The 25,936-nt window shown below is 43.6% G+C and overlaps 7 protein-coding genes across 7 annotated transcripts; 6 read left to right on the top strand and 1 right to left on the bottom strand.

Annotated features, from left to right (window-relative positions):
- Positions 1-640: 640 nt before the first annotated feature.
- O0I10_011466 (uncharacterized protein) lies at positions 641-2,782 on the top strand (the record flags this gene model as incomplete). The annotated part of the gene is made up of 3 exons (XM_058491433.1): positions 641-810; positions 914-1,342; positions 1,411-2,782. The coding sequence occupies 3 exons, from the start codon at positions 641-643 to the stop codon at positions 2,780-2,782; spliced, it is 1,971 nt and encodes a 656-aa protein (XP_058337780.1).
- A 2,890-nt stretch (positions 2,783-5,672) lies between these two features.
- O0I10_011465 (uncharacterized protein) lies at positions 5,673-7,801 on the top strand (the record flags this gene model as incomplete). Its single annotated transcript, XM_058491432.1, has 5 exons — positions 5,673-6,175; positions 6,221-6,376; positions 6,443-6,667; positions 6,734-7,351; positions 7,408-7,801. The coding sequence occupies 5 exons, from the start codon at positions 5,673-5,675 to the stop codon at positions 7,799-7,801; spliced, it is 1,896 nt and encodes a 631-aa protein (XP_058337779.1).
- Positions 7,802-8,828: 1,027 nt separating this feature from the next.
- Positions 8,829-9,167, bottom strand: O0I10_011464 (uncharacterized protein; the record flags this gene model as incomplete). The annotated part of the gene is made up of 2 exons (XM_058491431.1): positions 8,829-8,938; positions 9,002-9,167. The coding sequence occupies 2 exons, from the start codon at positions 9,165-9,167 to the stop codon at positions 8,829-8,831; spliced, it is 276 nt and encodes a 91-aa protein (XP_058337778.1).
- Positions 9,168-12,079: 2,912 nt separating this feature from the next.
- Positions 12,080-14,266, top strand: O0I10_011463 (uncharacterized protein; the record flags this gene model as incomplete). Its single annotated transcript, XM_058491430.1, has 2 exons — positions 12,080-12,780; positions 12,865-14,266. The coding sequence occupies 2 exons, from the start codon at positions 12,080-12,082 to the stop codon at positions 14,264-14,266; spliced, it is 2,103 nt and encodes a 700-aa protein (XP_058337777.1).
- A 411-nt stretch (positions 14,267-14,677) lies between these two features.
- O0I10_011462 (uncharacterized protein) lies at positions 14,678-16,796 on the top strand (the record flags this gene model as incomplete). Its single annotated transcript, XM_058491429.1, has 4 exons — positions 14,678-15,363; positions 15,424-15,964; positions 16,084-16,483; positions 16,561-16,796. The coding sequence occupies 4 exons, from the start codon at positions 14,678-14,680 to the stop codon at positions 16,794-16,796; spliced, it is 1,863 nt and encodes a 620-aa protein (XP_058337776.1).
- Positions 16,797-17,446: 650 nt separating this feature from the next.
- On the top strand, positions 17,447-19,724 carry O0I10_011461 (uncharacterized protein; the record flags this gene model as incomplete). The annotated part of the gene is made up of 15 exons (XM_058491428.1): positions 17,447-17,576; positions 17,637-17,661; positions 17,720-17,805; positions 17,864-17,897; positions 17,957-17,980; positions 18,038-18,133; positions 18,203-18,261; positions 18,320-18,535; positions 18,600-18,733; positions 18,784-18,948; positions 19,008-19,118; positions 19,178-19,289; positions 19,356-19,462; positions 19,524-19,586; positions 19,659-19,724. 15 exons carry the CDS (start codon positions 17,447-17,449, stop codon positions 19,722-19,724), a joined length of 1,428 nt encoding a protein of 475 aa, XP_058337775.1.
- A 285-nt stretch (positions 19,725-20,009) lies between these two features.
- On the top strand, positions 20,010-22,136 carry O0I10_011460 (uncharacterized protein; the record flags this gene model as incomplete). Its single annotated transcript, XM_058491427.1, has 5 exons — positions 20,010-20,114; positions 20,168-20,317; positions 20,386-20,596; positions 20,671-20,707; positions 20,774-22,136. 5 exons carry the CDS (start codon positions 20,010-20,012, stop codon positions 22,134-22,136), a joined length of 1,866 nt encoding a protein of 621 aa, XP_058337774.1.
- Between the last annotated feature and the right edge of the window lie 3,800 nt (positions 22,137-25,936).

Genomic DNA, 25,936 nt, shown 5'->3' with positions numbered 1-25,936 from the left:
TTGCTGGTTTTGTATTTATGGTTGGCATACATGAACAAGAAACAAGTTGGGTATATTATAAATAAAGAGAAAGAGAGAAAAGGAGAGCGACTTGGCATACCTGTGTCTGGGCTTGTTCTTGGATACATAAAACAGGTCTATGTCTTCTTTTGGAATGGTCCCTTTTTCTCCATTTGTCGATCCATTGTGTGCGATCATGCATGCCAATACTACGAGTGTTATTTACTTTATTTTGATGCCGTGTGATCTCCATTCAATCGAGTGCAAACCATCATGATGTCACTACGACATACGTATGCAAGGATGATCACATCATGAATTAAGCGTAGCATTACACACGCACATGTGAAGGGTAATACCCCGCTTCTTCTGCTTGCCAGATGACCTAGTTTATTTCATATGTAGTGGCATGATGGATGTAACAAGATGATGCAATTATACAAACAACCTTTAATGTTATAGCAGTCAACGTGATCCTAACTTGGGTGATTCATGGTCTATGGCTTAAGATGATGAGGTAGTGGCAGTGTCGGACAAGCTGTTGACGTGAGGAGCGGGCAATCCATCTCCATGTAGAAAAACAACACTCACGTGATTGACTCAATCCAGCGTCTTTTGCCTTTTTTACCCGCCAACAACCATGGCTGATCTATGGAGCGATGTCACCGAGCAACCGATCCTTGCCATCCATTCAGGCACATGCGCCGATGTTATTACCGAATCGACACGCTGTCTTCAACAATGCGTACAACAACAACTTACATACCTTGACAACCGTGCAAGAGCCTTGGCAACCAGCGGCAACTTTCAGTCAGCCTTGAGAGATGTTGCTAGGATACGACAACTAGCTCCTTCTTTGGCAGTTGGCTATTTGTGTGCTGGTCACGTGTATTCACTTCAAGGACGACAAAAGGCGGCGATCGATATTTATGATGAGGGGGCTGGCTGCTGTTGCATTATCTGATCCCTCTCGTCAACGACTTGTCGAAGCACAATCCATGGCTCAAGAGTGTGATAACACAAGAATCGATTTCATCAAGGAGCTCCCTTTGGATATCACTATGAATATTGCACCAAGGATCTTGTCTGAGGAGAAGATGGCACCAAGTGAAATTCGAGAATACCTTGACGTGTCACGTGTATGGCGAGAAAAGCTCCTGATATGCATACGACAATTGCATGTATTAAGCACAACCGATGACAACCACTTGAACGATAACGACTTACTTGGTCTGATCGCGCCTTATTGTACAGCCCTTACGCTTAAAAGCAAAGTTGTTTCTTTACGTCAATTCATATCCGATGCACGCTTCCCATCGTTACGGGCTTTGAACATAGTCGAGTAAGTGATGTGATGTGGTGCGTAGGTTACCTCTACAAGTATCCCCTGACATCGATCCTTCATCTTAGTTCTTATTACCACAGCTATGAAGATGATGAAGAAGATTTTGGCAGTCGCGACGTTTTCGACACGATTGTGTCTTTTCGATCCACAGCAACATTGACACACTTGACGATCTCTGTTGATGACCTTTGCGATATTCGCTTTGGTGATATTCTTAGCAGCTGCCCATACCTTGTTCATTTGGAGACCACCACCATCAATACGAACATGTCATCTGCACCCACATGCTGCCCCAATATGAAATCATTGTCGTTTATGTTGAATGAGGATCAAGACTTTGATATGGATGAGATCACCAAGCGATTCCCTGGATTGGAAAGACTTGTAGCTTCGCCTTTTTACTATGCTAGTGATTTGAGCATCATCCAAAACAATTGCCCGAAGCTCAAGGTCGTCGGCAGCCAAAATCGTATTGGTGATTTCCCAGTGACAAGCAATACTGATAATACGCCTACTGCCGGTGTGCATACATTTTATGTTCATGATTACGAAGCTCATTGGCTGGATCCGGATCATGGCGAGATGGGGCACGTGATGGAATTCATGAAGCGAAACAGCCACACATTACAAGACGTTTCCTTTTACACGTCGCTCCCTTTTAGTGGACCATCGGATCAAATTGGAGTTGTTGATGTTAGCAATGCGCCTCTATTCAATCGGATGACAAGTTATACGCAACAGATATACGTACTGCAACATCTACGCATGGCCAAAATGGTTGCACAGAGATCACCTCATTTGAAGAAATTTGAGCTTATCTCAGCTTCCAATGATGACACCAATGCGGGTGTATTCTTTGATGATTTGATTGGCAAATGCAAACTTGAATCGGTTATCATCCGATTGGAGAGCTTCGACCCTTTGATGGACATGGAAGGCATCGAGCGCTTTATTCAATACCACAGCACCATCGATTCGCAATTACATACGCTGATCCTTCCAGATTATGTATTTGTATCCAAGGATGCGTTGGACACATTGATAGCACTGCCACGGCTCAAAACATTGGGATTCAATTGGCCTTTGGTGCTAGATGAGGATGACTCAAGTGATGACGCTCTTGATGATAAGGACGGTGAACACGCTGCACGCTTTATTCAAAGGCTGGGCTTGGGATGTCCACAATTAGAGCACCTAGAAATATCCAGCGGTTATCCAATGCCTGATATCATCTTCGTACAGCTGTCAAAGCTAAACATCAAGTCGCTTAAATTGGCCACGCCATTGGGCAACAACACATTAGCAAGTTTATTGACCCTATTGGAATGCCCACAGTTGCAAGAACTACATATTTATCCTCCCTGCAATACAAAGGATCCCATTAGCAATCATGTTAGAAGGATGCTAAAAAGTAAAATACCCAGCGTAACGTGGTAGTAAGATTCTGCTTTATGTCTTTACATGATTTGTGTCACTATAAATGTGGTGCTATACGGATGGGAATCTGTAGGATGAATCTGGCGACGTTTTACGGGTGGGGGATGTTGTGTGACCAAAGGATGCAAGCTTGAGCCCCTGCGTTACACAATAGCGCTTCTGAAATTTTACGGGTGGGGGACCATCCGAGCTCAGATAACGTAAGCAGGTCCCTCCCCCAATCCGTAAAATTTCAGAAGCTGGAAACGGGTGGTTGAATCACGTGTCTTTTCTTATCATCCTTCTTTGTAGCATCTCCTTCCCAGATTGCTTTCATAGATCTCTTTTTTATTGCACTTACGAGGCAAAGTTTCTAAATAGATACATGTATAAGCAGCAAATGGGAATACTACATTATTAACAGCACCCAGTAAACAGTATTCGTCATCTTCCTGATGCATGTAAGCTATCAGCTGTGCTAATATGTATACAACGCAAGTTCACATAAGCTAAATGAGACAGCATTCAGCATCAAGGAGGGCTTCTATATCAGGGTTTGAATGCACCATCCAAAACATCGAGCGGCATAAGCGGGGGTTGACAATGAAAATAGCAACGCGGGATTTACCGGACCCATTGTGTCTCTTCTTCACAATGGACGCGTCCAAGATCCGCACTCTTGCTTGTTTACAGCCACCAGCAATGACAACCTTTACACGCATCACATCTTGTAATCGACGTTCTTCTATTCTTGTTGACAATCCACCGGGTACGTTCCCTCTCTAAGACGCGTTTATGCTGTCAAGCTCATACCGATCGTTATGTACCAGACATTGCCACGTTGGCACCAATCAGGTAGTCCACCACCATGCTGACTTAATGTACCAGCGAGCTCATAGGGGTGCCTTGTAGGAAGAGTTGTAGCTTCTCTCGACGCGTGGCACAAGCTGAACAGTCGAAACCCTGGCTCTTGAAGGTACATCCCATATCGCATTGTATGATTGGTAGGCGATTCTCATAGTGCTGTGTAGGATATACCTCACTAGCAGCGTTCATGGACACAATGGTAAGCATTGGTGGATGGTGGTAGAGCCAATTGTAGCAGTGTTTTGATGATGCTGTTACAGGTCTCTTAAGAGCAAGCATGTATCATGGAACATCTTTGGCCTTCGTTTCATTATGCTTACATCGATGACAAAGAGCAACACATTCACGAGGATGGGATGGATGCAAACATGGAAAGAGTCAGCATCTGCCAAGACATATGGAACATCACCAAAAAATGGAGCACGCGTACCCTTGTATGGAAGATTCGGCTCTTTTACTATCGCCATGTTCACCATAATTCAACTCGGAGACACCTCATCAGCCATCGTTATCAGCACACTACATTTGACCCTCAAAAGACCTGGACTTCACTCAAGACAACTGCGCCAAAATTACTTGGATGCGATGTTCATTACGCAGAGGAGCAGGATCATGATTACGGGACTGGATCTTTCATCAACTGCTACGAGCCTTTGTTTTTTGTGGTTCCAACAACGACACCATCGGCAATCAACCAGCGCCTCTACATTATTCATGATGCTTTTCAACAGCTTATGCGCCAATCCGTCAATCCATCACCGTTTTCCAATATCATCCTTTCCTCATTGCGGGTAGAAAATCACACGCCAAACACGATGGATGTTTCCGCACGTATCTCTTTCTTCTGTCATATCACTCTTTGATTGCTGATATCGAAGTTGATGTGAGTATCGCGGTTAATAGCCTTTTTGTGAGCGATCCATATACTAACATTTGTGATGATAGTATTTCATTGTTATCCTACTTTCATTGTCACCATTTTGGTTCCTTTCTTCGGGTAATACCAAAACATACTCTCATATTGCTTGAGGATTAACATTCCTTTTGATGTAGCGACTGCTCACGATGTACTTATAAGGTTTCAGTCTACTGCTACAGCGCGGATGGAAGCGGCAAATCAAGACTATGCAAATCATTCTTATTTGGAGGACAACAGGTAGCTTGCAGGATAGTTTTGTCGCGAATGAAATACATGGGTGTATCACCAAAACGTGAGCGATGGGAATGTTGAAAAAGTGTATGCATCAAAGACGGAGGTTGGGCTGGCAATGAAGAATGTGAATATGGAAAGATGTCAAAATGGCAATGATTGGAGATTACCTACGTAATCCCTAAGGTAAAATGCAGAGCATGGATGGTGGATGCCTGTCGCACTTATATATAGGCTAAAAGTAGGAGCATTGTAATGGCCAAGTTGACAGTGCATACATAAGCACAAGGCTCTTTTTTTCCACCACGCGTTATATACATATCCAATTCCTCTCATCCAATGTACCAAACCAATAGTCATAATCATTCACACACCATGGTTAGAATTCATATGTATTGAAGCAAATTGCTGCATGTACATAAACCTGTTCGTCTATAATATGACTTTTTCTGGCCACTTGAAAGGGCTGCGTGCTTGCCTTGTTCCTTCATCCATATTGGTAGGTAATTTAAAGCAATGTCTACTAATCAGTGGCATCATTCTTCATCAAGCAATACGCCTAGGCTGCTGATGGAATCGAGCGCGGCATGCCCCAAAAGGATGCCTCGGCGTAGCATACTACGTTTGCACTGCTTTAGGAAAATGAATACCCCGCTTCCGTTTCATGCGAGGTGACCGATAGTGACATGAATAAGGTTAATCATTGACACTTTTATGTTATAGCAGTCAACATGATCCTAATTTAGGTGGTTCATTGTCTATAACTGGATATGATGGCGATTGTGGCGGTAGTGTCGGATACGCCGTTGGCGTTGTTGGGTGGGCGATCCATCTCCTTGGAAAAGAGCGCTCGCGTGATTGATTCAACCCAGCGCTCTTTGTCTTTTACCAACGATGACCAAAGTATGGAGCGATGTCACCGAGCAACCTATCCTTGTCATCAAGTCAGGCACATGCCCCAATGTTATTGCCGATTCGACACGCCGTCTTCAACAATGCGTACAAGAACAACTCACTTGCCTTGACAACCGTGCAAGAGCCTTGGCAACCAGCGGCAACTTTGACTCAGCCTTGAAAGATGCAACTAAGATACAACAATTGATTCCTTCTTCGGCTTCTGGATACTTGTGTGCTGGTCACGTGTATTCACTTCAAGGACATCAAAAGGCAGCGATTGATATCTATGATCAGGGGCTGGCTGCTGTTCCATTATCCGATCCCTCTCATCAACAACTTGTCAAAACACGATCGATGGCTCAACAACGCGATAACACAAGAAGCGATTTCATCAAAAAGCTCCCTTTGGATATCATTATGAATATTGCACCAAGGATCTTGTCTGAGAAGAAGATGACACCAAGCAACATTCGAGAATACGTTGACGTGTCCCATGTATGGTGAGAGAAGCTTTTACCCTGTCTTCGACAATTGCATGTGGAAAGCTCAATCAATGACAACCTTGCGGATGATAAGGACTTGCTGCGTCTGATTGCGCATTATTGTACAACCCTTACGCTTGAAAGCAAAGTTACTTCTTTACGTCAATTCATATCTGATGCGCGGTCGTTCCCTTTGTTACGGGGTTTGAGCATTATCGAGTAAGTATGATGTGATACGTATGTAGACCTGAAATTGATCCATTTTCCTAGTCCTGGTCCATACAGCTATGAAGATGATGAAGAAGATTATGGCAGTTGCCACGTTTCCGACACCATTGTATCTTTTCAATCTGCAGCAACGTTGACACACTTGACCATCTCTGTTGACGATCGTTGGAGCATTCGCTTTGGCGATATCTTTAGCATCTGCCCAAACCTTGTTGATTTGAAGACGAGTTGGATCGATACAAACATGTCAACTGCACCCAGACGCTGCCCCAATATGAAATCGTTGTCGTTTTGTTGAAGAAAGAGCAAAACGTTGATATGGATGACATCACCAAACGATTCCCAAAGATTGGAAAGACTCGTAGTTTCGCCTTTTAACTATGCGAGCGATTTGAGGATCATCCAAAACAATTGCCCAAACCTTAGAGTCATTGGTACCCAAAATCGTGTCGGTGATTTACCAGCGACAAGCGATCATGACAATACGCCTACTCCCGGTGTGCGTACGTTTCATGTTCAGGATAACGAGAATCATTGGCTGAATGAGGATCATGGCTATATGGATCACGTGATGGAATTCATGCAACGAAACAGCGACACATTGCAAGACGTCTCCTTTTACGCGTCGTTCCCGTTCAATCAACGATTTGAGGACGTTGCAGATTTTGATACTAGCAACCCGCCTCTATTCAATCGGATGACAAGTTATTCGCAAGAGATAGACACATTGCAGCATGAAATCATGGCCAGCATGGTTGCACAGCAATCACCTCATTTGAAAAAATTTGAGCTTGTTTCTACTGGCAATGAGGAAACCGATGTGGGTGTATTCTTTGATGAACTGATTGGCCGTTGCAAACTTGAAGAGGCCATCGTCCGATTGCCATGTCGGGATGAACTTGGAGACGCGGAGGGCATCGAGCGCTTTATTCAGTATCATAGCACCATCGATTCGCAATTACATACGTTGATACTTCCACAAGGCTTATATGTATCCTCTCATGCGTTGGACTCATTGATAGCACTGCCACGGCTCAAAGCGTTGGGATTCGATTGGCTCTGGTGCTAGAGGAAGACGATTTAAGAAATGGTGATCGGGGTGATGGGGATGGTGAAAAAATTTCACGCTTCATTCAGAAACTCGGCTTGGGATGTCCACAACTAGCGCAGCTAGAAATATCCAGCAGTGAAGAAATAATGCCTGATATCGTTTTTGTACAGCTGTCCAAGCTCAACATCAAGTCGCTTACATTGATCATACGATTGAATAGCAACACAATAGCAAGCTTATTGAACCTACTGGAATGCCCACAGCTGCAAGAGCTACATATTCATCCTCCCTGCAATACAAAGGACCCAATCAGCCAATGCGTTAGAAGGATGCTAAAGAGTAAAATACCCAGCGTAACGTGGTAATAAAATTCTGCTTTATCTCTTTGTATGATTTGTTTCACTATAAATGTTACATGCATGTGGTTCTATACGGATGGGGATCTGTGGCATAGCTTCTGACGACATTTTACACGTTGAGACTTTGTGTAACCAAACGATGCAAGCTCAAATCATGTTGCGGGTTGGGGTGTTGCGTAAATGGGAGGTACATAGCTGACCGATGAAATCACAAGGTACAGGAGGGCAATCGAGTTACTCGATTGGGCTATGCGTGAGTGAATGGCTCACGTTTGGGAATTCGATACTCTAATACCATACCTGAATAAATTCGGCTTCATCTAGTTTCTGGTAGCGATGGAACCTGCCACGATGCATGAACGGACCGAAAATTTAAGAGCAAGTGGATACCTTGATCTTTGTTTCCATCGTGCTTATTTCGGTGACAAAGAACAAGACATTGGCGAGAATGGTTGGGAGACAAAAATGGAACCTGTCAAAAACGGAGCATCGTTATCCCTTTGTATATACGTGAGCCTGATCATGCATGCAGGTGCATAATCACTACACCTTCCCGAGGAGGATGTATCGAAAGCACAAGAAAATCTAACATGTGCGTATCCACTTTGATGCATAGTTAACCTTAAAAGGGTACACTTGGGTGCAACATGGTGCTGCAGTAAACAATATGCAGGGGTAAAGAAGGCTCCTGTGTCAATAATCATCATCATTCAAGGAGGTTAAGGTCATCGATCCATGGCTGCTTCATAACACCATCATTCCTTGAAAGGAATTTCATTTGAAAACAGGTACATTGTCACACATGCTATCATCTGAATGATAACCATACATGTCAAATTTTTGCTGAGATGTTAAGCATGGCACGTGTGAAAGAAATGTGGGCTGGCTGAATGAGACAAGCTGCTGAAATGGTAATGGTAATGGTAAAATTAACTTTGTTTATTGGGGAGAGCAAAACGCTCCAATGTGAATTTGCGCTTGATAAGATAGTCATTGTGGTGATACCTTGCCACCACCAGTCCTTTAGATGCTGTCAGTAGTCAATTTCGTCCCTAACCATGCCAGCGGGGGGGCTGCCTGATACATCATATTTTTTGAAATCGATCAAGCAGTTTTGGACCAATTTTAGATCTCCATTGTACGCTAAATCGATATCGACATGGAATTTTAGTATACGAAATGCGAACCAGAATGTTGCTGGCTTACCCTGGTCAGGGATGCAGTATCCAACGGTATCGCACTTTTCGAAAGGGGTGTCATGGCACTTGTTTTGGTAATACTTAAACGTTTCTTTATCCACATATTGAACAGCGGAAACATTGTTGATAACCCCAATTGCAATGATAATGGCACCGAGGAAAGAAGACTTCATGTTGAGAATAGGATGAATTTCGAAAACGCCGCCGTGCTGGATGCCATTTTATATGTATTCCTGAAGGGACCGGTGTTGCTATCGATACGGTAAGCATGATCATACATACATGCATTCAGATCCAAAAAATGGTATGGTGTACATATCGTAAATCCACAGCAGACATTGTATGCTCTTCTTGCATGATCATCGAATGATGGTGATGGCCTCGGTACATTGATAATCTTATAAGTGTACGCCTTGTTACTGCATGCAAAAGCAGTAAACAACATGCAGGGATAAAAAAATGCTACCCATACCCATTCTCACTTTCAGCTGTAAATGGTGCTGCATCATTGGCGTTTAAAAGGTTTACGCCCTTGGCTCCAAGGTTTTGTGGCAGAGTAATCGATTTTCATCATGTAAAGGGTGAAAATACACATTTTCCGAAATAGGCCGAATGCATTGCTAGGCGATGGATATGATCAGCATAGATGTTCTTTATTGAAGCCGAAGGCTGAAGGCCGCCACAACCCTCCATTGGCAGGCACACAACCATGCATGATGTAACTGTGCCCCGCTTGGACATGATAATGACAGCGGGGACGAAATCATCTAAAAGACAACCGTCTCTTCCTCTTCCGTTATCTCATTCGCGACATCCCCATCAAGGCAATGTATTATAAAAGAGTTCTCCTGTTTGCTGTGAGGTATTAATGTAGTTCTGAACTTGCATTGCCAGGGAGTGAGTGTGTCCAAGTGCTGAGGAATGAGCGTGGTTAGTGGTTAGTGGTTGCCATGGCGATATTGTTGCTTCCTTTTGCTCGTTGCTATTCCCGCTCTACGCTTGCTGTCAACAGGTACATTCAGAGTCCAATGTTGCAGCCGAATTGGTCCCATTGACACGTCAGCTTGTATAGAGAGCAAGTTTGGTTTCAAGACGTTGGCGCGTTTGGCGTTTTGTTTCGGCTCAACTATACTACACCATGGTTTTCGGTTTCCAGTAACCAACAACAAGGGGTCTTTGTGTATATGAAAAAGGCAAGTACAATGAAACAAACTATGAAAAGGGTTTTTATTGTGTGTGTGCTAATAATGAATTGAATAGGTTTCTTTGGTCAGGCAATGCAACTTGGGGCATCATCATCATCTATTTGGGTTCAAGTCCCACCCTGTGTCAAGCGACCGGTTGCTGAAAAAGGTTTTTGAAACGCGTCCATGACTCTATACGCCTGAGTTGAGTTGATGGGTCGATGACGATGGGTTTTTGGAAGAGCATGGTCACCGTGTTGAGGTAAAAGAGGATTTGCAACAGCTCGGCCGTGAATGTGTTGAACCAACATGCTCTTCTCCTGATAGGCTCGTTCTTTCCCTTGAGGATTTCTTTTCATGAGGTGTGAAATGATGGGAAGGATTGGATTGGGGATCATTCTTTCTTTGGAGAGGATGAATGAGAACAACTATGAGCCTGGACTCTACGTAAGTGATGTCCTTCCTTGCCATGGATCGAACTGGCCTTGCGTGATTCGTGCAGTGCCTTCTCAAGAACAAGGGATCGCCCGACGTTGCTCGTATGGTGGTGATTTGGTTTGTGAATTCCTTCTGATTTGCTTTCTTCTTTTGAGAGGATCGCCTAATGGTATACCAAATCGGTATCATTCCCGGTATCAGATGGTCTTACTTGCCTGCTTTCTTAATTGTAGAAACGATGATTACGACAATGACCACAATGATCATGACAATGGCAATGATTACGACAATGACCACAATGAAACAAACAAGCACGCTTTTGCCGTTCTCTGACGAAGGTGGTGTTGCTTGATCAAGTTCTATATCTCGCTGACATCTAAAAAGAAACCTGCCGGGTCCCATTCTTTTCTACTTGTGCCCTTTTGGATATATGCGATTACGACTTTTGAGTACGGCGTGGATGATGACTATGTGGGAGCACGACCGCAAGCACGACTACGACAACGACTACGACTACGAATGAGGATGGACGAGGAAGGTGAGGATGGTGGCAAAGTAGGTAGCTATAGCCATGTAGAGGAAATAAAGGATTGTTTATTACCGCACTTGCACTTTGCTAGCTTATCCATTTGTTGGATGTTTGTGGATTACATAGTGATAACGCTAACATGGGATAATAAATATGGATGCGTGGTTCCGTTATCAGTATTGTAAGAAGCGTGTATACCTTTCTGATACAATGAAGCGCACATGTGTTATGCAGGGGGTTGATAACGGCTTTCGACGAGAACTTGGCCTATGGCAGTGAACAACACAACGCCAATGTGAATATGTATCAATCGTACGAATGCGCCCATACCAACGGGTATATATGACGAGATCAAAACTGCGAGAATGCATAACCAAGCACAGCAACATTCCTATTTGGACGATATCACATAGCATAAAGAATAGCTACATCGTGGATAAACTATGTGGATGTACATCAACAAAACGAGAGAGATCGGAATGAATGAGGATGGTGCAATGAAAAGATTGTGCACACGGAAAAATATCAAGCTGGCAGTGGTTGGAGATGGATCACTAAACGACTAGCGCGTAATGCGGCATCGTTGATGGATTCTCTGTTGTATTCATTAATCAGAAACGGATGAAACCATGACCCAGGATGCCGTCGGCTTAGCAGATTAGGTTTGTGCTGCGCTACATATATGACAATCCCGCTGCCGCTTCTTACAAGATGACCCATGATGACGTGCGTGTAATAAGATGATTCACAGATGTACTTTATTGACATAGCAAACAACAGCATCCTAATTTGTGCGACTCATTGTTTATGACTAAAGATGAGGATCGTGTGGTGGTAGTCGTACAAGACGCTCATATGTGAGATTGGCGGCCATCATACTATATAACAACGCTTATGAACTTGTTGGTTCAACATCATTTCTCATTTATCAACCATGGTCAACGAATGGAGCAGCCTCACCGAGCAACCGATCCTTGCCATCAAGTCAGGCACATGCCCCAATGTCGTTGCCGATTCGACACGCCATCTCCAACAAAGCGTACAAGAGCATCTCACTCACCTTGACAACCGTGCAAGAGCCTTGGCAAACAGCGCCAACTTTGAAGCAGCCCTAAATGACGTTGCTAGGATACGACAACTGGTTCCTTCTTCGGCAATGGGATACTTGTGTGGAGGTCACGTGTATTCGCTTCAAGGACATCAAAAGGCGGCGATTGACGTTTATGATCAAGGGCTGGCTGCTGTTTCATCATCGGATCCCTCTCATCAACGACTTGTCGAAGCACGATCGATGGCTCAAGAGAGAGATAGCATATGCATCGATTTCATCAAGGAGTTCCCTATTGATATCATTGAGAACATTGCACCAAGAATCTTGTGTGAAGGAATGATAGCACCGAATGAAATACGACAATACCTTGACGTGTCACGTGTATGGCGAGAACGACTTTTGCTGTGCATACGAGAACTGCACCTTGAAAGCATGGCCGATGATGATCTTGCCGATGATGATGATTTACTTGAGCAGGTTGCACCCCATTGCACTGCACTTACGCTCCAAATTAAGGCACATGGACTCCCTCGACTCGTGTCAAAAACACAGTTTCCTTCATTACAGACTTTGATCGCAAACGTGTAAGTATTGTATTCTCTGAATATCCATCACCCTACCTAGTATGTAGCATCCATTCATTGATGATGATGTTGTTGTTGATGTAGTCCACGTGCTAATGACGATGACGACGATGACTCTAATCCTGGTATCGCTGCTCTTGTATCGTTGGGGTCAACCTTGACACACTTGGAAATCACGACATCGGCATACGGTGTTTGGCTTGGTGAAATTCTCAGCAGCTGCCCGAACCTCGTGCATTTGCAGATGGACAGTGTAGATACTGATATGGATAAAGGACCTGAATGTCATCCTAATCTCAAGAGACTGCTGTTTTTGCTGTATGATGAAGACTCGGATATCGATGATATTACCAAGCGATTACCTGGATTGGAAGTATTTGTAGCGAATCCTTTTTATGAGACCGAAGACTTGAAGATTCTCCAAGACAATTGCCCAAATCTCAAAGTCGTTGGGTGCAATGATTATGATGCGTCTTATTTTTACGTACCTACTACTACCACCACCACCAGGAGAAGCCAAAACTATGGTGATCAGCAGGATTGTATCGGTGTGCATACATTTTACGTTGATTGTTATGAGTACGTCTACTGGACGGTGGATCTCAAGGACGTCATGGATTTTATGAGACGCAACAGCCACACTTTGCAACATGTCTACTTTTACATTGACCTGGGTGGAGGTGACGACAATGTACCCATCCTTAACCATGTAATTCAAGCTGCTGACGGTGCTCTCTTCAAGTCCATGACAACTTTCGTCAATTGTATAGGCGACTATAGTGATATACTATTAACAAGATGGGTTGTACGAGAATCTCCCCATTTAAAGGAAATCAAACTAATCTTAAGTCGGTGTTATCGGCCGCATGAGATCGACACAAGCGCATTATTCGACGATCTGATTGGCCATTGCGAACTTGAGTCTGTCATTTTTGAATTGCATGGAAATCCTACCACGATGGATATGGAAGGCGCTGAACGATTTATTCGATACCATGTCACCTTTGATTCTTTACTGCATACATTAACTCTTCCCAAGCACACACGACTTTCCAAGGATGCATTGGATGTATTGGCAAGGTTGCCACGACTTAGGAACTTGAGTTTCTGCTGGCCTTTGATGAAGGAGGATCAAGAGGAGGAGGGTGACCATGAAAAGTGCTCTGATTTTATTGGCAAGTTAGATCGACTGCAACATTTGGAGATATGTAGCGATGAGCTTGTCCCTGACGACGTCTTTTTACAGCTATCCAAGCTAAACATCATCTCACTTAACTTATACATACCCATCTTGAAGCTTCCCACGCCGACCATTTTATTGAGCCTGCTGCAATGCCCAAATTTACAAAAGCTGTTTGTTAATCATTTCATTCGTGAAGAGGAACCACTCATTTACGAGATTAGGAACATGTTAGAAAACAAGATAGAGAAAGTGCACTTTCGTAAATACACATGGTGGACGTACAGTGCCCACTACATTCAGTGATACTTGAATTAGTGATATTCGCGATTTAGTTATAGCCTCTCATCCGGGCCAAATTCGCCCGCAGGAAAATATTACTATTTTGATTTAGTGATGTGTGATACTCCTTGCCTTCGTTATCACTGTATCGAGTAAACCAATGAGAAGTAGGAGATCTGGCTGAATACGAATTGATTGCTTTTTAAAGTATCCATAGAATTTGGTCTCTTGGGCAGATACATAAATGGTTGTCATGGATGTGCCTGATATTTATGTACGGCGATGCCATGTGGTTTTCAAAGTCCAATGCTCATTAGTTTTATTGCTTTCCCAGTGGTGGAGTTGACAACTTCCATCAATGCTTCGCTCGTAACATCCTTCAAGTCCGCCGAGTCGTGTTGCTGATAATCCCAGTGTCCTTTGTCTTTTACCAACATGGCCAACGGGTGGAGGGATGTCACCGAGCAACCGATCCTTGTCATCACTTCAGGCACATGCGCCAATGTTGTTGCCAATTCGACACGCTGTATTCAACATTGCGTACAAGAACAACTCACTCACCTTGACAAGCGTGCAAGAGCCTTGGCAACCAGCGGCAACTTTGAAGCAGCCTTAAACGATGTTGCTATGATACGACAACTGGGTCCTTCTTCGTCGGTGGGCTATTTGTGTGGAGGTCACGTGTATTCACTTCAAGGACGACAAAAGGCGGCGATCGATATCTACGACAAGGGGCTGGATGCTGTTCCATTATCTGATCCCTCTTATCAACGACTGGTGGAAGCACGATCGATGGCTCAAGAACGTGATAGCAAAAGAATCGATTTCATCAAGGAGTTCCCTATCGACATCATTGAGAACATTGCATCGTGGATCTTGTCTAAGGAGATTATAGCACCCAGTGAAATCCAAGAATACCTTGACGTTTCACGTGTATGGCGACAAAGATTATTGATGTGCATACGAGATCTGCATATTGAAGGCACGACCGATTGTGATGATTTGCTTGGGCTGATTGCACCCTATTGTACCGCTCTTACTCTCCGCAGTGAAGCGTCTTGGTTACGTCAATTCATGTCGAATACACCGTTCCCATCATTACGAGTTTTGAGCATACTCCGGTAAGCATGTAGTATGTTGATACCTCTATGTTATCCCTTACATCTGATTCATTTCCTTAGGCCCTTGTTCCTTACTCGTTACAGCTATGAAGATGAAGATGAAGATGATGTCAACAGTGGCCTTATCCTGGACACCATTATCTCTTTTCAAGCTACAACTTTGACCCACTTGACAATCTTTGTTGAAGAAGGATGCGACATCCCATTTGCCAATATTATCAGAAGCTGCCCCCACCTTGTTGATTTGAAGATGAGTTGGGTTGATACAAACATGTCTACAGCACCCACATGCTGCCCCAATATGAAATCGTTATCATTTATGATAAATCATGGAGATGAATTCGACGTGGATGATATCACCAAGAGATTCCCTGAATTGGAAAGATTTATGGTTACACCTTTTTACTATGCGGGTGATTTGAGGATCATCCAAAGCAATTGCCCAAAGCTCAGGGTCATCGGTAATAGTAGCCAAGATTGTGATGATGATGATGATGACTGTACGCCGCCATCGTCGGATGACTCTACTACTATTGCTGTTGGTGTGCGTTCATTTTTAATCAAGGATGATGGTCATTGGTTGGATGAGGATCATGGCGTGGTAGATGATGTGATGGAATTAGTGAAACGAAACAGCCATACATTACAAGACATTTGCTTTTATGGGTCACTCCCTATCGGTGGTGAACAACAACAACATCTTGATCATGGCTCAGATAGCAATGCTTTGACTACGTTCAATCGAATGACAAGCTATACTCAACAAATACGCCACCAGCAGCATCTACGCATGGCCAGCATGGTTGCACGGAACTCACCCCATTTAAAAAGTTGGACCTGTACCCGACTTACACCATGAACGCTAATGTGGGTGCACTCTTTGATGATCTGATTGGCCTTTGCGAACTTGAATCGGCTATCGTCAAGTTGACAATCATGGATCCTTTGGAAGATGACATGGGAGGCATCGAGCGTTTTATTCAATATCACAACACAATTGATTCGCACTTACACACGTTGATACTTCCACAAGACGTACGCCTATCCAATGATGCGTTGGACGCATTGACAACACTGCCACAGCTCACAACCTTGGGATTAAGCTTGCCTTTGGTGCAAGGTGAAGATACCGATGCGAAAAGGTTTCACGCTTCATTCAAAAATTGGGGTTGAGAAGTCCACAATTACTGCATCTAGTATTATTCATCGCTGATCCAATACCTGATATCGTCTTTGTACGGCTGTCCAATCTAAAAGTCAAGTCCCTTCGATTAGTCATGTCATTCCTCCTCATGAACAAGGCCCCAACTAGCTTATTGACCCTAATGGAATGCCCGCAATTAGAAGATCTACAAATTTACCCTGCCTGCAATCCAAAAGATACCTATATTAGAAGGGCACTAGAAAGTAAAATACCCAGTGTATCATGGTAGCTACTCTATGTTTTCGCATAAATTGTGTTGCTATGGATGTTAAGATTTTATGGATGGGATTACTATGTAATCTATGCCATGCGTTGGAGAGGGGCATAGTGTAACCGAACAATGCAAGCTTCGGCACGATTACCCGTAAAACTCACTACGGGTAGTCGTAACACTGAAATGGGTGGGTCACATGACTTCTCTTTTGCTGTTCTTGTCTTCCTCTGGTGCATTTAAACAAAGTCATCCTCATTATGGAATACATACATTTTCCTATTGTTGTATCGCTCATTCCCGCTTTTTTATTAACACCTTCTATTTTACTCTTTTAGCTAACACGTTTACATGAATAGGTAAAGGATAAGACTATATAAAACAATTGCTCCTCCTGTATCATTGTAATCGCCTTTTCACAAACACCGTTCCATTGATCCACTCGAGCACGACATAAGGAGAATCCCACCGAACAAGGTCAGCTGTGCCAGCTTGTACACCCATCACAGCATGGTAAGCTTGCAACGTCGTCAATAGGTCAAGATCGGCTGAATGTAAGACTCTAAATGTTTCATGGTTGCACCAAGCGTGGAGCGGCATAAGAGGAATAGCAACGAAACAAACAGCGCTCGAACCGCCTTTGTCTCCTCCTCGTCTCTTTGTTCACAATGGCCATGTCCAAGATCCACACAATTGCTTACGTACAGCCACCAACTACTACGCAATCGGCATCTGCACCGTGTCTTCGAATCAACACCACTGTCCCGGGATCTTCTATTACGGTTGACATTCCTTCTGGTAGGTTCACTTTTGAAAACACCCTCATACTCTCAAGCTCGTACTGATCGCCGCGTATAGACATTACCGCGTTTGGACCCATCAGGTACACCACGACAAGACGAAGGTTCTTTTATATCAACAATCTCACGGTAAACATGTAGAGCACGATACTACTTTTCTCGGTGTGTGACACAGCCTGAGCAGTGTAAAGCTGAAGTCGAAGATCTGGTTCAGATGGCTCTTGATGGTATGATTTGCCATAATTTGTGGTATTATTGATAGGCGATTCTCATCATACGGTACAGGGTATAACTCGGCTGCAGTATTCATGAGCACAGGGTAAGCAATATAGGATTGGGGAACGGGGTAAATCGTGAAGTATTGATATAGTCGTATAGGCCTTTGGATTCATTCAAGAATAGGTATGTGTCATGCGACTTGGTGGCCCATGTTCATCTCCTTTTAACAATGAAACATAGACAAACAATCATACATCAAATCTTATCTCGCCTCGATGAAAAACTCAATGAATCAAAAGAACAAGATGGCAACCGATCCTTCCAATTGCATTACGCGTGAGTGATTACATCTTACATGGTTTGGGGGATTATACACTTCGTCAATGTTTACCTGGACCCATTCAGCTATTTAGGCCTTGATGAGAAGGATTACTACGATCTACGAGTGAACCGCAAGTTGAAGAGTTAAGTGCACATTCTTTGTTCCTTCATTTCTTTGTGCTTACATCGATGGTGACAAAGAACAAGAAATCGACAAGAATGGTTGGCAGGCGATAATGGAGCCGGTCGACAACGCTGATGACATATGGAAGATCCCCAAATACGGAGCAAGGGTGCCCTTTGTATTGAAGATTCGGCTATCAGGCAGTCAACATCTCCTTGGAACGATTACCGTTATCGATTTGTTATTCCCCTTCTGTCAACCATCCGATCAGAGTGCTTCATTCGCAGAATTTGGTAAATATCGATCTATCCTATTATCGCAGCTGTTATTGATTCACCCTGTTGCTATGATATGTAGTGCAATTTCTCAACAACTACGCAAATGTGAACTATGAAGGCAGCATCATCAACGACACGGATCACTTGCTTACCAAAATCACAGCCGAATGCTTTTATGGATCATGTAAAACAGTCGTCTTTGCTTTTGTTAATGTGAGTACCTGGAAAAGATCCACCATCGCAAGCTGACATTGTGGAAACAGGAATATCCGGACGACGTGTTGAGAGACACAATCGACACCTTGGAGCTTATGCAGACGGTGAGAGAAATACGGACCGTTGCTATGTGTAATGCGATGGAAAATCGGAAGGCCGACATGTATGAACAGCAATTGAGCATCTTACAGCATCAATATGAGTCGGAGCATGTAAGTGTACACTTGTGGAGATCACCACGATGACAAGCGGATTGATGGCATTTGGAAAGAATGCAGCAAGCAACCTTGTTCAGCAACTTAAGGTTAAGGATATGGATATTCATCGACTTGAAGCCGACAAGGAACATGTACAGCATGGATTGGAAGAACGATCGGAAAAGGTAAGATCTGATGAGGAGGGTTTCCAACGTGCTCTGGGTAATGAGTTTATGGACTATAGATGGAATTCTCTCTTCAATTACAAAGGTTGAAAGCTGCTTATGATGAGTCAAAGCGTACCACCAAGGCTGCATTTTTGCAAAAGAGAATCAATCAATTGGCATCCATGCTGAGTAAGTTACATATTGGATGGATGGATCGAGCAGGCAGAGTGCTGTTTATCTAATGCTCATGTTTAGCTCATGCACAGGATACCATCAAGAAGCATCATGATCACTTTCAAGATATCAAGGAAGAACAGCTTCCGGTTAAGCTTGAAGAGCGCGAGAAGATCCAGGATGTGAAGGTGAGAAAACGGATGATGATGATGTATATGGTAGTGGAAGTTCTGATCCCAGTGCCCATAGGATGAAAAAACAGCAGATGGTGCAAGGAAGGAACGACAAACACAAGTATTTGAATCGCTAGCTGTGAGTAAACGGTCGAATGGGATGGAGCAGAAGATGTACTAGCATGTTAACATTTACTCTTGACATCTGCAGGGCCAACTTGTTCAAATGCAGAACGAGCTAGATGATATAAAAACCATTGTTTTCGAGAAGTCTTGAAATGTATAATAAACGGACGTGGATTTGTACATAACATAGCCAAGATCCGTTACGTACCGCTTCTTACAAGATGGTCCATTTTACTCATGGCGACAAGGGTGTAAGATGATCCAATGATGCACATTATCTTTATATATCAGTAAACAAGATAATAGAATGATTCTAATTGGGGTGATCCATTGTCTGCGGCTGAAAATGATGGCATTTGTGATAGTCGCACAAGCCAATGGTCCGGGCGGACGATCCAGCTTGGTTCAATCTACAGTCCTTTGTCTTTTATCAACCATGGTCAGCGTATGGAGCGATTTTACACAGCAACCGATCCTTGCCATCAAGTCAGGCTCATGCACCAGTGTCATTGCCGATTCGACATGTCGTCTTCAACAATGCGTACAATAACAACTCACTCACCTCGACACGCGTGCAAGAGCCTTGGCAACCAGTGCAACTTTGAGTTAGCCTTGAAGGATGCTGCTTGGATGCGACAACTGGTTCCTTCTTCGGTAGCTGTATATTTGTGTGCTGGTCACGTGTATTCACTTCAAGGACGACAAAAGGCGGCGGTTGAGATCTATGATCAAGGGCTGGCTGTTGTTGCATTATCTGATCCCTCTCGTCAACGACTTGTCGAAGCGCGATCCATGGCTCAAGAACGTGATAGCAAAAGGATCATTTCATCAATGAACTCCCTTTGGATATCACTATGAATATCGCACCATGGATCTTGTCTCAGGGAGAGATGGCACCAAGTGAAATCCGAGAATATCTTGACGTGTCACGTGTATGGCGAGAGAAGCTCTTATCCTGTGTTCGAGAATTGCATGTATTCAGCACGGCTAAAGACGACCTTGGCAGCAATGATGATTTGCTGAGTATCTTGCACCACGTTGTACTTCCCTTACGCTCCAAAATGATGCTACCGAATTCCCTCAACTCACGTCGAAAGCAAGGTTTCCTTCGTTACAAACATTAATCGCAAAAGAGTAAGTGGTCTTACCTACATTACACCCTACCAAAAAGCAGCCTATTCATTGATGTTGTTTATGCAGTCCTGGTTATAATTACGAGATGATTGGAAGAACCATTGATGCACTTACAACGTTGGGATCTACTTTGACACACCTGGAAGTCCAATCATATGCATACCGTGGTTGTCTTGGTCAGATTCTCAGTAGCTGCCCAAACCTCGTACATTTGACGATACGCAATGTGGACATTAGAATGGATACCGCACCTGAATGCCATACCAATCTCAAAAGGTTGCTCTTTTCGCACTTTGATGACGAATTGGATATCCATGATATGACTAAACGATTACCTGGGTTGGAAGTTTTTGCGGCAAATCCTGTTTATGACTTCAAAGATGTGAAGATCCTCCAAGACAATTGCCCAAATCTCAAAGTTGTTATATGCAATGATGATGATGACTCCTATTTCTATCTTCCCACGGCTACTACGACTACAAGCGACCATGGTGACGGTGATCGTGTCGGTGTGCATACATTCTACGTTGACTGCGATGAGGCGAATGATTTCTTTGTGGATCTCGAAGACCTGGTGGATTTCATGAGACGCAACAGCCACACCTTACAACATGTCTACTTTTACATTCCAGTGCCTAGGGGCCGCATGAGACATGACGATAACGACAACGATACATATGACACATCAATTCTTGCTCATGCAATTCAGGGTGCTGGTGACCCCCTTTTCACCAAAATGACAACTTACACGCAATATCTAATCGATCCTAAGGATATGCTCATGGCAAGGTGGGTGGCACGAGGATCGCCCCATCTAACAAAAATGGAGATCAGCATGGATGACACTGAGGTGGACACGAGTGTATTATTTGATGACCTTGTTGGTCGTTGCGAACTTGAGTCTCTCACATTCGGGTTGAATGGAAATCCTACCACCATGGATATGGGAGGCATTGAGCGATTTATTCACTACCATGGCAGCATTGATTCCTTATTGCACACACTATCACTTCCCAAGCACATACGACTTTCCAATGATGCATTGGATGCATTGACAACATTGCCACGACTTGCGACTTTGAGTATCAGTTGGCCTTTGATGAAGGAGGCGGATAATACCAAGAGTGAGCATGTAAGGTGTTTCGGATTTATCGGCAAGTTGGATCAATTGCAGCATTTACATATATGGAGTGATGACCTTATTCTTGACGACGTCTTTTTACAACTATCCAAGCTAAACATCACCTCACTTGAATTGGACATTCCAAGGTTCCTCGAATCCTCCAAGCCAATGGCTTTGTTGAGTCTGCTGCAATGCCCAAATTTACGAGTGCTATTCCTTCGTCCTTTTTACCGCCTAAACGACCCACTCCTTGAGGATATTAGAAGCATGCTAGGAAGCAAAATAAGAATCATACCAGGCGTTTGAACTTTTATTAACACAACATGTGCATGGACTTTTGATGTGGTTGATGGTGATGGGGCGGATTGATAAATCATGGTGCCTAATGGACGGGCTAGTTGCGCTTGATTTCTCTCATTGTTTGATCCATGAGTGATGATCATTGTTTGTTGATCTTGTATATTGTACAGCACATTTCAAAGTCAAAAGTTGTATCCACATATTAGGTTGTCTACTCTTCGCTGATCCACATACCGACACTAAAAACACGATACATTGGCCATCGTTCACATGATAATGCCATTTACTTTCAACAGCCATCCTAAGAGATCTGCAGCTATGCCTGTTGTAAGTCATTCTAGAAAAAGGCTGCTTGGAGACCTGGTAGTAAGGCAATGGATGTTGTTGCTGTTATTGGTCATCATTATCGTGTACAGTGTAAAATGATACACGCCTCATTGACAGATTGCTGCACGAATGGATGATGATGATGATGATTGCCTCTCGGAAGGTATGCACACAGTGTGTATGATAACAATGGGCGGGACCCACACATCCACCTTTATTACTTCATCGAATCCAAGCAATGTTATTATGTAATCCACAAGCATGCAACAAGGGATAAGCTAGCAAAGTCCAAGTGCGATAATAAACAATCCTTTATTTCCTTTATGTAACTATGGCTACCTACTTTGCCACCAACCTCGCCTCCCTTACTCACCATCATTTGTAGTCGTACTCGTAGTCGTGCTCCCACATAGTCGTCATCGTTGTCGTACTCGAAGTCGCCATCACAAATAGCCAAGGGGTCACAAGTAGAAAAGAATGCGATCCTGCAGGTTTCTTGTTCGATGTCAACGCGATATGGAATACGATCAATCAACATCAACTTGGGCAAGAGAAAGGTAAACCATGCTTGCTTGTGTTATTGTCGCCATTGTTGTAATCATCATCAAACTCGTAATTGTCGTAATTGTCGTTTCTATAAGTAAAAAGCAGCCAAGTTAGACCATCAGATACCGGGAATGATGACGATTTGGTATACCATTATTCGATCCTCTCAAAGGAAGAAAGCAAATCAGAAGGAATTCACAAACCAAATCACCACCATACGAGCAACGTTGCGCGATCCCTTGTTCTTGAGAAGGCACTGCACGAATCACGCAAGGCCAGTTCGATCCATGGTAAGGAAAAACATCACTTACGTAGAGTCCAGGCTCATCGTTGTCCTCATTCATCCTCCCCAAAGAAAGAATGATCCCCAATCCTTCCAATCATTTTCCCACCTCATGAAAAGAAATCCTCAAGGGAAAGAACGAGCCTATCACGAGAAGAGCTTGTTGGTTAAACACATTCACAAGCTGTTGCAAATCCCCTTTTACCTCAACACGGTGACCATGCTCTTCCAAAAATCCATCGTCATCGACCCATCAACTCAAACGCAGGCCTATAGAGCCCTGGACGCGCTCCAAGAAGCTTTTCCAGCACGCTTGGCTAGTGCAGAGCGACGCAGCGGCCACTTGATACAGGCTGGGACTTGAACCCAAAGAGATGATGATGATGCCCCCAAGTTGCATTGCCTGACCAAAGAAACCTATTCAATTCATTATTAGCACACACGCACAATAAACACCCTTTTCATTGCTTGTTTCATTGTACTTGCCTTTTCCATATACACAAAGACCCGTTGTTGTTGGTTACTGGAAACCGAAAACCATGGTGTAGTATAGTTGAGCCGAAACAGAACGCCAAACCAGCCAACGCCTTGAAACCAAACTTGTCCCCTATGCAAGCTAACGCGTCAATGGAACAAGTTTTGCTGCAACATTGGACTCTGAATGTACCTGTTGACACCAAGCGTAGAGCGGGAAAAGCAACGAACAAGAGGAAGCAACAATATCGCCATGGCAACCACCAACCACCAACCACGCTCATTCCTCAGCACTTGGACACACTCACTCTCCCTGACAATGCATGTTCAGAACTACATTAACACCTCACAGCCAACAAGAGCACTCTTCTATAGTACATTACCTTGATCGAGATGTCGTGAATGGAATAAGGAAAGGTGGGAGAAAAAAAGAGAAGCGTTGTCTCAAGTCGTGGAGCTGCCGCCCCCAAGTTTAAATCCCCTACTGCTATTACACTGAGGCCACTCAATGACCCCACACACACCATCCACCCATTATTATCATCACCTTCGCAATAGACAATAGTACACATAAATAAAAGAAATGATCCTCACATATAGCAAAAGGTTGTGTGCCATTTTACACTTTACATGAGAATGATGATCCAACAACAGCCATTGCCTTACTACCAGGTTAGCTCAAATCAAGGAAGTTAAATGATGGGCATGCTGGGTTGGAGCACGACAATCGTTCGTATGCATTGGATCGGGTAACAAAGGTGAATGGGAGGACTAAGGTTATTAGCTGGCATTTTGAACTATTCCTAAATAGTGTACAAGAATCATGCATCGCCTGTGCTGAATGACTCAAGTTACACAAACACGCCCTCTGCATCTTTTGCTCTATTATAGTCATACTACTTTACATTAAACAAAGACCACTTCTCATATAGCATCACGCTTACAACATAGTAAAAACATGGAGACGCCTGTATCTCCAAACTTTACAATCAAACATGGGCTCTTTAATAGATCAACGTGCTCGTCGGGGTCAAAGGAATCTTGTGTCAAAGTATGAAGTTCATCGTGGGCAATCCCAGATTTCGCAATGTCGCTACCAGCCAAACTGGATCCGGGGGTCGACCTCTTGAAACTTTTTTCGACGACCAAAAAATATTTTTTGGGCTGTTTGCGACATTGAAGGCGAAACTTTCACACAAGGTGCTGTTGGCCAAGCCGAGCACATTGCTGTAATAAAAACCCCACGTTTCATTGTAAAGTTCGGAGATACAGGCACCTTTATATTTGTAAGCGTGATGCTATATGAAGAGTGGTCTTTGTTCATTGTGAAGTAGCTAGACCCTGACAGAGCAAAAGATGCAGAGGGTCGCGTTGTGTAACACAGCTACGTTTGCACGAATGAAAGGGTCACTGTATAATTACTTTATGGATCATTTAGGAACAGGCATGTATTGCTAGCTAACGGCCACTTTTATCCAATCATTATTGTTGCGAGATCCACTGCATGGGAACGATGCCCCTGCTCTAGACATTCATTTCCATGATTAAAGTAGGTTGATCCGAGCTGATTTGACTGAGCTGCGGTCAAAGAGAGATTACATCACTCTGGACATCAAGCACGCTCGATGTAGCTCAACCGATGTAATCTTGTGTGAGCGTAACTCAACCAAATCAACTCGGATCAACCTACTTTAATCATGGAAATGAATGTCTAGAGCAGGAGAATTGTCCACCTACAATAGAATGCACAAAAGTTGGGAATGCACAAAAGTGGCTATTAGCTGCCAATGTATGACATAAAAGTGAGGGTTGCGTACCTTTCATGCATTGTCCCTGAAGTCCTGACTTTTTGGCTGAGTTACACAAAGAGGTCCTTCTGCATCTTTGGCTCTCCAAGGTCTGGCTACTTGGCAATGAACAAAGACCACTTCTCATATAGCATCACGCTTACAAACATAAAGGTGCCTGTATCTCCAAACTTTACAATGAAACGTGGGGTTTTTATTAGAGCAATGGGCTTGGCTTGACCAACTGCACCTTGGGTGCAAGTTTCACGATCAAGCTTGCCAATCCCAGATTTCGCAATGTCGCCACCAGCCAAACTGGATCTGGGGGGTCGACCTCTTCGACGACGACGACCAAAAAATATTTTTTGGGCTGTTTGCGACATTGAACG

The sequence above is a fragment of the Lichtheimia ornata genome, assembly GCF_029851405.1.
Source record: "Lichtheimia ornata isolate CBS 291.66 chromosome Unknown scaffold00091, whole genome shotgun sequence".
NCBI lineage: Eukaryota > Fungi > Mucoromycota > Mucoromycetes > Mucorales > Lichtheimiaceae > Lichtheimia > Lichtheimia ornata.
This window is presented reverse-complemented; position numbering and strand designations above follow the sequence as displayed.